Here is a 16,174-nt window from a genome sequence, read left to right as displayed (position 1 = left end):
TCCTGCGCTTATTGGCAGATTTGCTCGCCTCAGATGTTCACGGCAGCCCTCAGTTTGGCCACTTTCGTGGTTCAAATCTGCCATTCACTTAGTTAGCCTCATCACTGGCCAGCATGGGGAAAAGGAAGAAGAAGAACAATCCCCGCAGTCTCTGCTGATCCACTTAGTGGATCGGGGAACAGGCCAGAGACCTTCCCTTCTGGTGGAACCCACAGTCCAGGTCAACTCCTCCAGTATCGAGTAGGGAGTTGGCGGGATGGGGGGGGAACCCGGGCCTGCCCTCTACTCTGGATTCCAGCCCAGGGCCCTGTGGATTGCAGCTGTCTACAGTGGCTCCTGTAACAGCTGCGTGACAGCTACAACTCCCTGGGCTACTTCCCCATGGCCTCCTCCCAACACCTTCTTTATTCTCACCACAGGACCTTCCTTCCGATGTCTGATAATGCTCGTACTTCTCAGTCTTCCAGTAGTATGCCTTCTCACTCTCAGCTTCTTGCGCCTCTTGCTCCCAGCTCCTCACACGTACCCCACAAACTGAAGTGAGCTCCTTTTTAAACCCAAGTGCCCTGATTAGCCTGCCTGCCTTAATTGATTCTAGCAGCTTCTTGATTGGCTGGAGGTGTTCTAATCAGCCTGTCTTAATTGTTTCCAGAAAGTTCCTGATTGTTCTGGAACCTTCCCTATTACCTTATCCAGGGAAAAGGGACCTATTTAACCTGGGGCTAATGTATCTGCTTTCTATCATTTTCCTGTAGCCATCTGGCTTGACCCCATCACAACACCTAGTGACTATATATTTAACTTGGTATAGAAGTCAATTCCCTCTCCATTACATTTGCATTTAGTTCTAGACAACAGGAGACAATGCTTACCTCCTACCCTTCTCTCAAAACCCTGTACACATAATTTCAAGCCATCAATATACTCTATTTGCAACCTGAGGGGGTCTAAAAGCTAAGCAATACACAAGGTCGCAGAAACATACTGAACAATAAAACAAGATGCCTAATACTCTAGCACAGCAGAATCAAAGATCTGGTGAACGACAGCATGTACACTAAATGACAGCGGCAAAGCAGAGGTTATACAGATACTTATGACCCAAAGACAGATATGGTGAGTGCATTTAAAAAAAAAAACCTGACATTATTTTCAAGCTGTTGAGACAAGATTTACTTACCCTTTTTCAGTTCCTGAGTTTCTGGGGGTAGAGAATCAAAAGTTCTAGCTCCAACACACATCAACTTCTCTACCCTCTCAACAGTAATATCAAGAGGACTGGGGAGTTTACTACACACCATAGCTAAAGCACATTGTTAAGGATGTCCAGAAACCTCATATACGGTTCTTTATTAACTAGAAATTAGGTATATGCATCAGATAGTGTATTTATCAAAAAACGTTACCATTTGTGTGCACCAACTGCCAATGAAGTAATCCTTCAAAAAAAGACCTTTTTAAAATATATATATTTATGATTAAATAAACTACAAAATAGAAGCATATTGTAAGCCCATCCGACCTCAAAAGACTTCATAAAATTATTTCTTTTAAATGCACGCAGACATGCAGGAACACCAAGATGGTGGAAATCAGAGATTAAGCACTTAAATGTAACTGAATATTAGAACAGAGAAAATACGTCAATACTTATTTGGATGGTATGAACTGCTTTAAATTTAAATCTCAAATCATTTTATCAAGAAGGGAAACACACTGAAAACATAACGGGTAAGATTTTTTTAAATTCATTAGGACTATATCAGCAAACATCAGATTACAAAGGAACAAAACCACTCCAATGGTGACAAAATAGCATTGAAACTAGAATTGATATGGAGTGTAACCCCGGTGAGAAGCTGAATCAGAAATGGAAAACATGCAGGGAAAGATGACTCCATGCAGAGAGATGCTATGTTCACATGCCTCACTAACTAGTCCACAACAGATACAGAATTTAGAAAAATTTTATATGGATAATTGGCAAGGTCTACAAAGTGACTTGACAAAAACGCAGCTTATTCGAAAACAGTAACAGGAAAGAAAGAATTAAGAGAGTACTGAACTGATAAAGTAGATGAAATTATTAGATGAAACTAATGGGAATTTTTTAGCATTGCCAAGATATCCTCCCTTGCCAACAGAATGACCACTGAAACAAGTTCTTGGAAGACTAGAGCAACTTTTGACATCAGTAAGTCCTCCCAGCATCAGAAAGCGAAAGTGTTTAACTTGCAAATATGGCTAAACATGATCTCTTTTTGGGAAAAAAAATGACCTTTTTAAACAAACACCAGCTTGATTAACTTATTAGCTTCTTTTTAAATAATTATAGTCAACTGTTCGATATACAATGGGCACCATTACAAACTCTCTATTTCCCAGTGTGCAGTGATTCTGGTACTCAACATATTCCGTGTTGTGATAGGTGCAGGAAAACTATCTGGCCCATTAAACAAAGAGTTAACTTCAGTGCAGTTTCCCTCTCCCCTTGTGCAGGTACTCAAGAGAAAAACTACAAAGAACAGCTATCTTGGAAGAAGGGGATGGGAGGGAGAATGCCTTCAGCTACATTTTTATAATCACATACATTAGTTCAGGGGTTCTCAAAACTGGTGATCAGGACCCCTCAGTGGGTCGTGAGGTTATTACATGGGAGGGTCATGAGCTATCAGCCTCCACCCCAAAACCCGCTTTGCATCCAGCATTTATAGTGGTGTTAAATATATAAAAAACAGTGTTTTTAATTTATAAGGGGGATCGCACTCAGAGGCTTGCTATTTGAAAGGGGTCACCAGTACAAAAGTTTGAGAACCACTATATTAGTTAAAAAGACAGATGTATAAAACTAGATTTCTAGGTGATACCTTTTAAAAAAAAATTTTACACAAATTATACAAAAATACATAGGTAACCCTTTGAAGTCTAAGAACTGCTGGTAAACCACCAAATAGCTTTTTTTTCTTAAGGATACAGAGCACTGCCTGGGATATGGGTAACCATTGACTGCAAATGGCATTGAGATGAACTTTAGGATCCGCATGACGTGACTCACGTGCACCAATTTTCAATCCCAAAGAGGTGACAATTTTATCTATTTTCTCTTTATCTCTATGGAAAAAAAAACAGCAGCAGAATGATATGTCACAAGCATCTACAGTATTTGATTGTGATAATCAGAATATTTCAAAAATTTTTATCTCTGCAAAAAGCATGTGAAAAGAACTCAAAGAACATTGGGACTTCTCCTACCTTTTCAGAACAGCTTCATATAGACTCCAGATGTTGTCCAACACCAATTGCACAAACAGAGGTTTCTTTCCTTTTGTCTAGAAGAGCACACAGTATTTAGGAGCTTGAATAAACATTACATAGCCAATAGCTTAGCATGGATCAGTTTCACAATGAATAGGTCTGTATGATTAAACTAGCAACCTCCATAAGTAGTGTTTAAAACTAGTCATAGTAGATGAAATCTGTTAATCTGTCTGTATATAAAGTGAGGTAAATCAACAGCCCTAATCAAATTTGGATGGAGAAAATTATTGGACCACATGCCATGAAAAAAGTCAAAGGACAAAAGGTTTAATTTTTAATAAGAGAGACTTATCAATACTGATCATGCCTGTCCTGAGTCTGGTGATACTTTATAAGTATTAATTCTCACTTCTACAGACAGAAGAAAAACTATATTAAATGAAGAAGAGGGAGAGAAACTGCTCTGCTCTCCCAGGTTTAATAGTGGAAATACTTCATACAAGAGAACTGAAGATTCCCAGCCATGGTCTTCACAGGCTAAAAATACCATATTCACTCCATGAAGCAATGGAGTGACTAAATGAGGCAATAATCTCTAGTCTGGGAGGATACATTTATGATGCTTTCCTGGAGCAAAACTGCTCTAAAGCTGGAAGAATCCACAAATAGCATAGACTGCCTTAGTGGCTCCTACACAACATTCCTCTCTTACCAGCTCTCTTCTTTCATTATAGAAGCATGGCTAACATCTCTGTATCCTGATGTCTGGCTGATGGCATGCCCTGTATGTTGGGCATAGAAATGAAGCATGTAGGAGGGGTTATGCTGGCTCTAAGATACCCGAGGGTTCCTTTGTGCAAGAGGAATCCCTCCAATAGCCAGATTCTCCACCAATCTCCTGAGGCAAAGCTGCCCCAATGAATGAGAGGCTATTGCTTCTATTTATGCAATATGAATTTTAAAAAAATACTGGAGATCAGAATTTTCATGCCATACTGTGAGGAATGGCATTAGAGACTATCAGGCTACCGATCAAATAATGTATTACCCATGGATATTTGACAGAAAACCTTATAATTTCTTTCCAACAAATAAAAAAGGTCAACAAGGAGCTTCAAAATAACATGCATCCCAGATATATTACCTGGTCACCCTTCATTATCTTCTTTGCCTTTGCATTTAGATAATAATCTCCCCACAAGGTCTTCAAAAGTACTGCTTGTTTGATTCCAATCTTTTGGCTATACAGTTTTGCAAAATGCTCAATGCTAAAAGAAAGAAAAATCTATCTTGATACAAATTGGTATGCACAACATTACGCTTATCAATGTAAGCCTGTGTCAACTTATGCGATATTCATATCTAAGTAGTCTTGCATCCTTATTTTACCCCCACAGTTTCTACTGTTTTCTCTTTAGTTCAGGACACTTAATTTTAAAAATACTATTTAATATACATCTGTATTAGTTTGATTTTTTTTTTTTTTTACGTAAAGGCCAACTTGAAGTCTGAATCTGTATCCTAACTAAAGGAACTGATGTTTGTATAATGTCATCGCAATGTGACAGGATACAACATAAATTATTATTCATATTAAGTCAGGAATTTCAAATTCATTCTGCGGAGAGGACCATGTTTTTTTTTAATTAGGGTCCGTGGCCAGAATTGCAAACTTAAAACCTAAAGCCATGCTAGAATTATGATATGCTACTGATTTTTATATATACATAAAAAAAGAAAGAACGTGTATCCCTGTGACCTTGCCAATATTTATAGATACAATTTAAGCAATCTATTAGCTGCTGTAACTACTCCAAAAATCCCTCCTAATTCCCATACACATCAATATCAAGGGAAAAAGGAAGAATTAAATAAAAACCCTAACACCTGCATAATGGTTCCTCACATGGTTTCAACAGCAAGGGAGAATAAATGGGCTTTACATTGGACACTGAAAGACATCAAATGCAGGCTATTTCAGACCAGGAGAAGAGAGCGAGTTCTAAAACCCCCTTGCTGAGAATACTCAACCAGCAATTCCCTTTCTTTTATATTGTGAAGTCTCCAGCTTGGGCTCCTCTGCTCATCAGGACTGCAGAGGAGTAATATCTCTGCAGTACAGTAATATCAAAAGGGAATAGAGGCACTCTTTCAGACAGGTAGATCTTAAGATGTTAGCCCTAAATGGCCTATCAATAGCTACTACAGATCTATAGCTATACTCACAGGAAGATCTACGTAAATCTTGTTAAGCTGTGTCAGCAATAAAATGAAAACATCTCTCTTTAAGTATAGGATTTCATGATCATATATTCTTCAATATTGCTTTTGGCACTTATAAAATATGCTTCCAAATTTTTAGAATACACACTATTGTACTGTCTGACTATACAAAAAATACATTCATGGAAAAAGTCCAAAAGCAAAGTATGTTATATATTTTATAAATAAAACTTTTTACATGACACTTTTGGCAGTTTTTCTTTGTATTTATATGACTTAATTATCCAGTATATTCAAACAAGAAGAATATATCTATTTTGAGTCAAACAAGTCTTGCTAATTGACTTCTAATTTGATTCACTGTGCACAAAAAAAAAAGCTATCTTTTCAATCCAAAAAGATTTCTCTTTAAACAGTAAGAAGGGAGAGAGAAATAGTCATTGTAAAACATTTCATTTCTACATATTGAAGTTTGTACATTATCCCTTGTAAAGAGGAAATAAAAGTGAGATTTTATACAGAGAGGAGAGACAGACTACTGTATACATGTGTATAAGATTAGGGCAATGATATTTATACTACACTGGTACCGGATAATCTATCTTCGGAACCTCTAAAAGCTTCTAGTTAGGACTTCACACTCCTAACAAAAGACATTAATAACCTGTCCAAGCCAGCAACATACAAGTTATGCCTATAAAAAAATTTCAAAAATGTCCCTTTTTCTGCAGCTTACCCTAAGGCTTTGGAAGGGAAAAACCCTCATGATTTGTTGCATGTCAATGACTGCTGTATATAGATTTACTGCACCCTTTCAACACCTGGACTTGATGAGAAAAGCAGATGCACCACTCACAGCACTGGATCTGGCTAACACTGTATAATGACTTCATTTACTCTACCATGAAAACATGGAATCTCCTTAGGAATCGTACCACAAAACATTATAACAGCCAGAACCTGCCTTGATTAAGGCAAATGCTTCATTGATCCACATTTCACCAGATGGTCATGCTGGTAGCCTGGACAGATCCTCCTGAGATTAATTAAGAAGGAAATGCTCCTTTTTTCCATTTAAAGAAAATTCTACCACTGCCATCACTAAGCCAGACCATGTCAGCTAAGAACGAACGAGAAATGGTCCCTTGGACCAAAAACAGTTTTCATCCAACTTTAGCAAAAACAGTAAAGCATTTTTCTGCTGACGGAAAAATTACAGAATAAGCAGCATACTATAAACACCATCACTGCTCTGTTCTGTAGGATGCTGTATACTTCAGAGAACAGAGTAACAGAAGCTATTCTATTACTTATTTATAGATTCAAGAATGAAAAAATTGACTTAAGTCAAATAGGATTCCAACAGAAGACTCATGAGCTCCAGGAGTACTCCCTTAGTTGAAATGCTGTCCTGTACATAGAGAACCCAAAATAATTCACTAACAATTTCAAGTCTTAAAACCGAAGGAAAAAGCTTCTACATTTTAGTAATCCATCAAATTAACCTGTGCGGAATCTTAACATTGAGTTGCATTATCTTTTTGCAAACAAACTTGGGCCTATTTTCAAACTTTTTCTTATGTCTTATTGTACTGCCATATTATAATCAAAAAGCTTCTCTATCCTCTCTAGCACACCAAGGTATCAAATGCACAAATGAGCTCAGGTCATATTCTTAAATCCTTCTACTATAAGAAGCTTAAACAATAAATCAGTTTGTAATTATTTATTTAGATTTCAGTCTTTCAAAAGCTTCACATCCCAAGCTCTGGGCACACCAGCTTAAATTTTAAACACACAAGAACCAGCCCATAGCAGATACAAAGTAAATGTTAAAGTAAAAACAGACCAACACAACTCCCTACCTTACCACACTTAGTTTAATCACCAGTCACATGACCGATAAAGCTTAAAAACCCATCAAACTTTCTATTAGACAGAAATACTATTTTGTTACCACTACATATCGAACGTTAACTGATTTGAAATAAGATACACAAAACCAGTGTCCGAGAAAAAATATTTGAGCTCATTATGAATTGCAGCTCCAATCTCAGTGCCTCTTTCAACTACTTCCATCCAATTTAGCCTTAAAAATTCCCACATGAATGACTGTTATGAACACTTTTCCCTCAAGTCAAATAAACTTTGTTCTACACCATTCTCTGTGTGAGAATCAAACCTACATCAAGAATGATATATGACAAGTGCTCCCTGAAAGTATATCAGGGAGTTTTCACCCGTGTCAAACTCTCAAGACTGAGGTCCTCCCATACTCTTTTCATCTAGCTCTTTGTGTTAGAAAAATAAATAGGTTTTCTGACACGTTTGCATACAAACCATCTGCAAAGGAACTATTTGGGGAACAGAAGTGACAAAAAAAGAAGTTAGCCAATCAGACCATATATAGCATCGCTTTTACCAAAAAGCATTACATTCACCCAACATTTATGAACAAGATATAACTTTTTTTTTTTTTAAACTAAACACAATTTAGTCAAATCATCAATAAAAATATAAAATTTGAACCTAAATTAATGAGCTGTATCCCTTTAAGTACATGTTAAAGACAAAGACAAGCACTCCACCTTGTGGTAAACAATCAGAATGTTTACAAATCTTTATTACGACCCACCTACCCTTTCTGAAACGAAAGCTAAAAAACAGGCACTTAAGAACATAAGCAAAGAAATTCAAAAATCATATTCCCTTAACAACACTATGAAATATGGAATTCTATGTTTTCTGTAGCTGTTTAATGCTTGATTTCTTATGATTTAATGTAATATCTCTGCCATCACTGTGTAACTGATATGCAAATATCTGCTGAAGTACTAAGAAAACTTCATAGAAGGTCACAAGAAGACAAATATGAAATTTGTGTGCATGCAGAAACTTAAAAGAAAGACAGCAACTAAACATCATAGTTTATATAAAATCCTCGAAACTAACGGTCAAGAACCAAAATAGTGATTTATTTCAAGCTCATGAATCGAATCTTTGGGGGGGGAAAAAAAAAAAAAAAAAAAAAACCTATTCAGCTTTCACATGCCATTGGATGTATAGGAAAATGCAAAATGGTTACCTCTAAAAAGTATTTAGACCAGTTCAAAAGATTTTTCAGCTGCCTTAGTATTAAATATGGTAAATGATACTTAAACGAAATCCTACACTTATTTACTTACCCAAAGCCCCAACCATCAATTGCACTGGCAAATACCACATTCCCCTGGTCTGGCGAGAAATAAAGATGCGAATCATCAGTATCTTCCAAGCCAGCACTCCAGTCATAAACTTGATCTCCATGTATAGAATCTGAATTCCCTTGAGTTTCTGTTTCTTTCTCAGCTCTTTCTTCTAAGACTTTAGAGGTGAAAAGAGCTCCAGTGATTGCATTAACCTAGAAAGCATACGTAAAACCACAGAAAATTATAGTTAGTGCTCTAAAACACTGCAACCAACCTGTGAAATCTTTTCACAAAGAAGATTTCAATTATCTAAATCATATGACTGTTGCTTAAACATCCAAAGGCAGTTTGCTTAAGCTTAGCAAAAAAAGTTTATATATATAGACATACATATATACATATACATATACATATACACATACACATACATTGTGGATGAAATCCTGGTCCCACGGAAGTCAATGGGAGTTGTCCCACTGAATTCAGTGGGACCAGGATTTCACCCCATGTCTGTAATACTTCACAAATCATATCTAGTCTTAGTGGGATTTAGAGATTTAATTCTCGGCTTTAAAAAAAAAAAAGTATTCTTTTTCACAATGAGAAATGGTGAATTATTATTTCCAATACGTAAAATAAATAAAAACACAAAGGAGGAGGATATGACATATAAAGAAATAGCTGTAAACACAGTTCTCAAACCATTAATGAAAAATCAATTTATAATTAAATATTTAAAGATGACTATTTAACAATTCCAACCCCAAATCAGGCTGCCTGTATTTTTGAGATTATAAATATAGTCTTATTTCAGCCTCCAAAACACTCAAATACACAATAAATAGGAAAGGAGTACTTGTGGCACCTTAGAGACTAAAATTTATTTGAGCATAAGCTTTCGTGAGCTACATCGGATGCATCCAATGAAGTGAGCTGTAGCTCACGAAAGCTTATGCTCTAATAAATTTGTTAGTCTCTAAGGTGCCACAAATACTCCTTTTCTTTTTGCGAATACAGACTAACACGGCTGCTACTCTGAAACCTGACAATAAATAGGGGTTTTAAAAATAGTATTATAACGTTCAAATCTCTGAGACATGCCATTAACACTGAGTATGCCTCCTGCTGACTTGTAGAGAAGAACTCAATATTCTTTTCAGAGCTGTACATTACAAATGCCCAGAAAGGTAAAGAGGAATAGGTATTAAATAATCATACGTTTTCTTAAAAAAAGGTTTAATTAGAATAGACACAACAATGCACGACTATCAGAAGGTAGGGAAAACTGGTTATCTCACACTACAGTTTGCACTGCTTCTAGTCCAAATAAAAAGGGCAGAAAGTGGCAATTAGAGCATTGAGAAAAAACTACAAAAGGCATTGTCTTAATGTTGCACTGTAAAGCCTCATACCTGTTCTAAGATATTCTTAAGGTGAGAATATGCTTCCTGAGGAGTTAACTTGAGCTCCACTATCAAACGATCAATTTTATTAATCACCAAGACTGGACGGATATTTTCTAGCCATGCCTGTCGCAGAACTGCTTGAGTCTAGCAGGAGAAAGAAAGTGTTAAAAAAAGGCAGGAAAGAGTTAAGGAAACCCTAACATCACAAAATTAATACTTACAATGTTAAAGAAAAAGCCACTAAGTTTAGAAACAAAATTTAAATAAATACATTATCGACTTCTGGTTCTAAACATCTGTGGATTGTATCCCAAAATACATGGAGTTAGTTATTATAGAATTATGCCATAGTAAGCATTTTCATAGCAATGTAGATTTTAAAAACATTTCTTATTAAAAAATACCTTATAATCATAGGAGGATAAATAGACTAGAGATATTCTTTTATTTTGGATAATTTTGCTCTTTAAATACACTAAAATAAGAAAAAGATGTAACCTTTTTAAAAAAAAAAAAAAGCACTCTATACTCCCCTTTATTTTTATCTCTTCTGTGTAATAATATTCCATTGCCAGTGAGAGCATGTACTTGTATCTTCAAAACCAAGGAAACAGTTTCTCAACCACATATTCATGAACACATTCTATGGTTAATCTCTCAATCAATCACTCAGCAGTAAATCAGACTTCATATGCAATACACAATTTATTAAAAGAGAGTAGCATTTTACAGAAATTCTGACCATTGGTTTGTAGGTCTCTTCTGTTTAATGTATTTAAGACAGCTAAACAGTAACATTTTTGTCTAGTCTCATCTCCATCTTTTCTCAATCATTTTTTAAAATCTCACCTGTGGACAGACTCCTTCCACAGCATCCAGCACTATGATACAACCATCACAGAGTCGGACAGCAGTTGATACTTCTGAAGAGAAATCCACATGCCCTGGGGAGTCTATTAGATTAATGAGATACTCCTGATCACCTAGAATCAAACAATAATTTACTTTTAAATACACAAAGTGACTGTTATAGAAGTTTCTATGTTCATTACTTAGCTATAGACATTAATATTAGCAAGGACACCAGGAGCCTGATTGTCAAACATATTTAGACAACTAATAATGTAGATAGTGGAATTTTCAAAAGTGCCTAAGCAGGTTAGGAACTTAACTCCCAATGACTCCTGCTTAGGTACTTTTGCAAATCACAATTGGTGCCTAGTTACATCTTTAGGCACTAAGTACCTTTGAAAATCTGGCCCTACCTAGCTCAGGAGAAAGCATACCAATTTTGGAATGCCAATAGCCAAATAGACGAACCACCATATTAAAATCTGTGTTTAAAAGAAACTAACAGTAGTTCACCATGAAAGTCAATCCTTTACTCTTAAAAGATAAATTGTTGAAGTATTACTTAAGGTAGCAGCTACATTTTTTTTAAAACAATTTTCATTATCTGCATTACTAGCATATATCTTTAGATTATTAAAAAATGGAAGAATTTTTTAAATCTACTGTCATCATTTGTTCATTTTTGCACTCTACTCATCTTAGAAGTGACAATATGGTCTACTAAGTTTCAATTTCTAATTTTCATGTATAGTCACAAAGTTAAAATGCGTCTGCAAACACTGGAGGGGAATGTTTCTATAATAGTTGAAAGAAGTTTTCCTCAAGCTTAAAGAAAACATTTGCATGGTGCTGTTAGACTTTATTTTATTTTTTTACAAAATTTAGATTTCTGTCATTCACTATTGAAAGTTGCCCTTTAAAAATATATACCTGAACCTTGAACAACTTCCATACCTAGCCACACAAATTTTTGTTTCAGATATAGTAATATATTTAATATTGTAATACCTTCCTTTAATAAAGTCTGAAAGAAAACAAATATAGAATATAGTAGAATATTCTAACCAGTTACAGCAGTTTTCATTTCTAATATACCTACTAGGTAGAAAAAAGAAATAAAGACTTCTGACTTCTAATCTAATCCCCCCATTAGCATAGGTTTGTTCACCACTAGTGTTTTGTCCAACTTCATTTTACACATCACAAGTGAAAAGCTTCTAACACTAACCTTGGGAGTATAAGTCTTCTCTACTACAACTCCTGGGAGATTATTACACAGCCTAACAGATCTCCCAGTCAGGACATCTACCCTGATACGAATGGTACACTTAACTTGAGCTAGAAAGAATGTTTTTTAATTGAGGACTTGTGAATCCTTTCCCAACTCCATTCTACTGCTGTTGGATGGGACAAGTGGAAGAGAAAGATGAGTTTGCTGAAGAGCTGCTATTGTGTTGAAAGAGAAAATACACTCAAAAGCAAAAATATACACAAGACGAATCAGGACCACTAAGAAATCCAAACCACACTCATCAGCAAACAGCTAATGCCTAAACAACCAAGAAAAATTCACACTCTAAAACAGTGGCTCCAACATAAGATGAGTCTCTGAAGACAACATCCAAGTATGCAACAAAATTAGTTAGGCAATACTCTTCAATAAGCCAAGAGAAAACTAACAACAGCCCCAACATCATTTAAACAAGATGTGCTAGCCAGGAATCTTCATCATGTCTTGATAAATCAAAAAAATTCGGTTTATGTATCACTTACTCCTGAACAATGTTTATTGCACTTTGAAGGAATAAACATTAGTTTCAGTGGCTTTTAGCTGTTTGTTCTTTATATACTATGACTTAATTATAGGAATTTCCTAACCAGTTTTTTAGCTTGGCCAAAATTGTAGCAATGTGTTTAGGACAGAACAGATTGCATATTTAAGAACATATTTTGATAAAAAGTGATGTATATTAACTATTATTGCATTAAATTATAATTAATGGAACAAAAATTATACTCTGTAACTGAGTCAAGACAGTAGGTACTGCAGCATGTAAAGATAAAAACACAGGAAGCTATCACTTATGGGGATAAACTTCACTCATGATATCCCAAATTCAAAACTGAAGTCTGAGCCAGAACCCTAAATGTTCAAGTACTATAAAACATCATAAAATTACCAACAAGATTTCCAAATTCTGCAGCAGGCTAGCACCAAATTCATATATTCTTCTTCATTAGTTTTGTGGAGTTAGACACATTGAGATGCTTTAAATTTCATATGAAACTCTAATCTTAAAGCTGGTTTTGTGTAACAGATCCACAAAGTCTCACAATGCTCAAACCAGCTGTCACAGGATAGCTGGCCCTCTAACGGGAGTTGAGTCCTCCCCACCCGAGACTGATCGGTTAACTAATATTTATATCATTATAATCCAATGATTATAAAAGTCAATTAGTGGATTAGGCGAGTAGGGGAGCTGCTGGAAGTAGATGGGTCCCCTATGGTTAACCCTAGAACTGGGATGACAGAGACAAGAAGAAAGGCCTCTGGACCCCTGAAGCCTGCTTCGGGCAAGGAAATAGCTTCATGAGTTTTAGGTGGGAAGAATAAAGCTATGCCCAGAAGGAAGAGCCTGAACAGATTGTGGGCATGGCATTAGTCCTTCCTGGGCTGGGGTAAACATGCCAGGAGGCTCACACAAACATATATGGAAATGTATTTTAATTCTTTCATGGCTATTCTTTTCAAAATGAACAATTCCCCAACACCTTAACCAAATGGTTAAACTGAAACCAGGAAGATGAAGAAAGAATAATCACAGTCTGGAAGTTCTCTGGTTGTCATTCAAAAATAAGTAAATAAAACAGTCTCCCACTTTCCCCAGAAAAGTTATCTTGTTTTACAGAGACACCAGTAAATGACTCGTGGAGACATTTAAAGTTCAGTTTAAAACTGCTCCCTAACTGAACAGGAAATTAAAGTGGAGAGTTCAACATTTCTATTTTCAAAACATCACAAATACTAACGAAAAAGATTCATGCAGTTTTATAAAAATCTAACCAATTCTGTGTTAAAGAAGCAATAAAGAATTAATCTAAATGTCAGCACAAAAGCTAAAGAGCATAAAGATAGTGGAAAAAAATTAAAAGCAAGACAATTCTATTCAAGCATAAAGCTAGCCATGTCTTCCAATGCTTGCATACCCCACAGTGCCCTCAACTACTTTATAATCACAATGTAACTGAAACGGAAAGGCTTACATAGGTTATTAGTGCTCATGTGTTTATTTTATCTCTCAAAAGTTAGCTCTACTATATTAGCCTGGTAGAAATCTACTCTGCCCAACCGCTCCCATACTTGAAGATGGGGGGAGAGAAAGAAGAAAGGGCATTCGGGCAAATTTAACTTATCCAAACCTACAACTAACATTGTGACAAACAGACATCCTGAAATAAGAGTATAGCAGAGTCTAATTAGGACTATGTGCAATTATTACAGAATTAGTCAGATGTACTTAGAGAAGTGGTCAAAAGAAGATGGTGTTCATTGATGGCACTGTTTCAGGGCCGAGGACTAGAAAAATAAAAATAGGAACATTTGGTCTTAAAGTAACAAGATATCAAAACCAAAATATACAGGGAACAAATATGGAAGATAATGAACAGCTGATCATCCTACAATGTAGTATTTTTTAAAAGAAAATACTAAACACAGGTTTGTACAAAAATTCACCCCACACACTTACAAAGGCCAACTTTAACAAATCCCACTTCTTACATTTTCCCCATCATCATTCCCATTCCAGGAGACAATGGAAAATAATGTAACTGTAATGAATAATACCTAAAAACAGCATGGAGAGGGTAAAGAAGAGTTCAAATATTAGCAAACTCAGAGCAACAGCAGGTATTTGGGTCTCATCCAATGACGTTCCTATTGCTCTCAAGAGTCAGCAGTTGGGAAATGTGTGGTTAGTTTCATGTATTATCAATGTGGGCAAAACTTTGTTGAGTAACTTCTTCTAGATCAATAGACGTAGGCATATTTTTACTACAAAAACCAAGCATTTCTCTCTGATGCTAAGATATCAGCATTGCTTACTCAACATAGGTGAACATGTACTAAATTTAGTGAAATAAAATCTAATTATCCAATCTGGAAAAATTCTATATATCCATCAAATAGTACTAATGTTGCATTTGCCTAGGATCATTCTATCAAGAAGTTAATTGTTCTAAATTGTGGCCAAGTTATTTAAAAACCTGATGTTATTTCTGAGTTTGGCAATCTTAGATAAATAAAAATGCTAATTAAAAACTATTTCTGTGCATATGATGGAAAGTTTCCACAACTTTGGGAGCAGAGAGTGAATCATCCTCCCCATCACTTCCACCTCTAAAATAAAAGGTAGCATGAAAACTGAAGTTCCAGGCATCCACAGAACATTTACACTAGAGATAGAAACTTCCTAAATACTGTTCCAATCAACATGCTTCCACCATGTAGGAGTGAAAGGACACTTAATTTCCACATGATTCTTCTTGGAATACTCAGCAGAGAAAAGACTTCAACTTTAAAGGGGATATTAGTGATGAACGCTTAACCAGTTTTCAACAAATTTATGCTACGTGTTGCATATTTGCATACATTGGCCATTTTTGCATGAAGAGCTATAGAAAAAAAAAGATCCTTTCCTCCATAATTCACTTGTAAAGCAGGCTCCAAGATGAAGATATACTGCACAATGTTCATACGATGTTATCATTCATAAATGTCTGGCTCAGTTAGGCCTTGATCCTGCAAAGGCTTTCTCACATCCTGAACTTTAAGCACAAGTGGGTCCCACTGAATTCATGAATGCATGTGCACCACAGAGAAGTAAAACTGTGGTTATGTTTTTTAATTAGAATGATTAAAAACACAAGATTGCAAAATGTAAATCTCTGCAGAACCAAGGACTAAGGGAGAGATCTAGGATTTAACTGCAGGAAAAAAAAAAAACTTGAAAGTGATAATAAATAGAAGGAAAAGCAAAGCAAAAAAAAAATCTCAAGAGTCTGTACATTTTTGTGCAGCATCTCTACCTTACCTTTTTCAAAGTGCAGTGATATAGCACTAGATTTCATAGTAATTCCTCGGATCTGCTCATCTTCTCTACTGTCTAGATATCTCAGCTAAAATAAAAACACAAAAAGAGGTGATAAATTTGTACACAGATATTTTCCTAAACTATTATTTTAAAT

The 16,174-nt window shown here is 35.7% G+C and overlaps 1 protein-coding gene across 4 annotated transcripts in view; it reads right to left on the bottom strand.

Moving 5' to 3' along the window:
- Positions 1 to 16,174, bottom strand: part of EFL1 (elongation factor like GTPase 1) — a 158,799-nt gene that overhangs the window by 140,006 nt on the left and 2,619 nt on the right. For all 4 annotated transcript variants that reach the window (XM_038420081.2, XM_038420080.2, XM_038420082.2 and 1 more), the window contains 8 exons: positions 16,021 to 16,105; positions 10,925 to 11,058; positions 10,082 to 10,219; positions 8,667 to 8,881; positions 4,403 to 4,526; positions 3,253 to 3,329; positions 2,975 to 3,111; positions 1,181 to 1,303 (listed from right to left, as the gene is read on the bottom strand). In XM_038420081.2, the coding sequence (XP_038276009.1) occupies positions 1,181 to 1,303; positions 2,975 to 3,111; positions 3,253 to 3,329; positions 4,403 to 4,526; positions 8,667 to 8,881; positions 10,082 to 10,219; positions 10,925 to 11,058; positions 16,021 to 16,105 (1,033 nt within the window). The remainder of the gene's footprint in view (positions 1 to 1,180; positions 1,304 to 2,974; positions 3,112 to 3,252; positions 3,330 to 4,402; positions 4,527 to 8,666; positions 8,882 to 10,081; positions 10,220 to 10,924; positions 11,059 to 16,020; positions 16,106 to 16,174) is intronic.

The sequence above is a fragment of the Dermochelys coriacea genome, chromosome 10 (genome assembly GCF_009764565.3).
Source record: "Dermochelys coriacea isolate rDerCor1 chromosome 10, rDerCor1.pri.v4, whole genome shotgun sequence".
Lineage (NCBI taxonomy): Eukaryota > Metazoa > Chordata > Testudines > Dermochelyidae > Dermochelys > Dermochelys coriacea.
The sequence above is the reverse complement of the archived record's forward strand: the minus strand, read 5'-3'. Positions and strand labels throughout refer to the sequence as shown.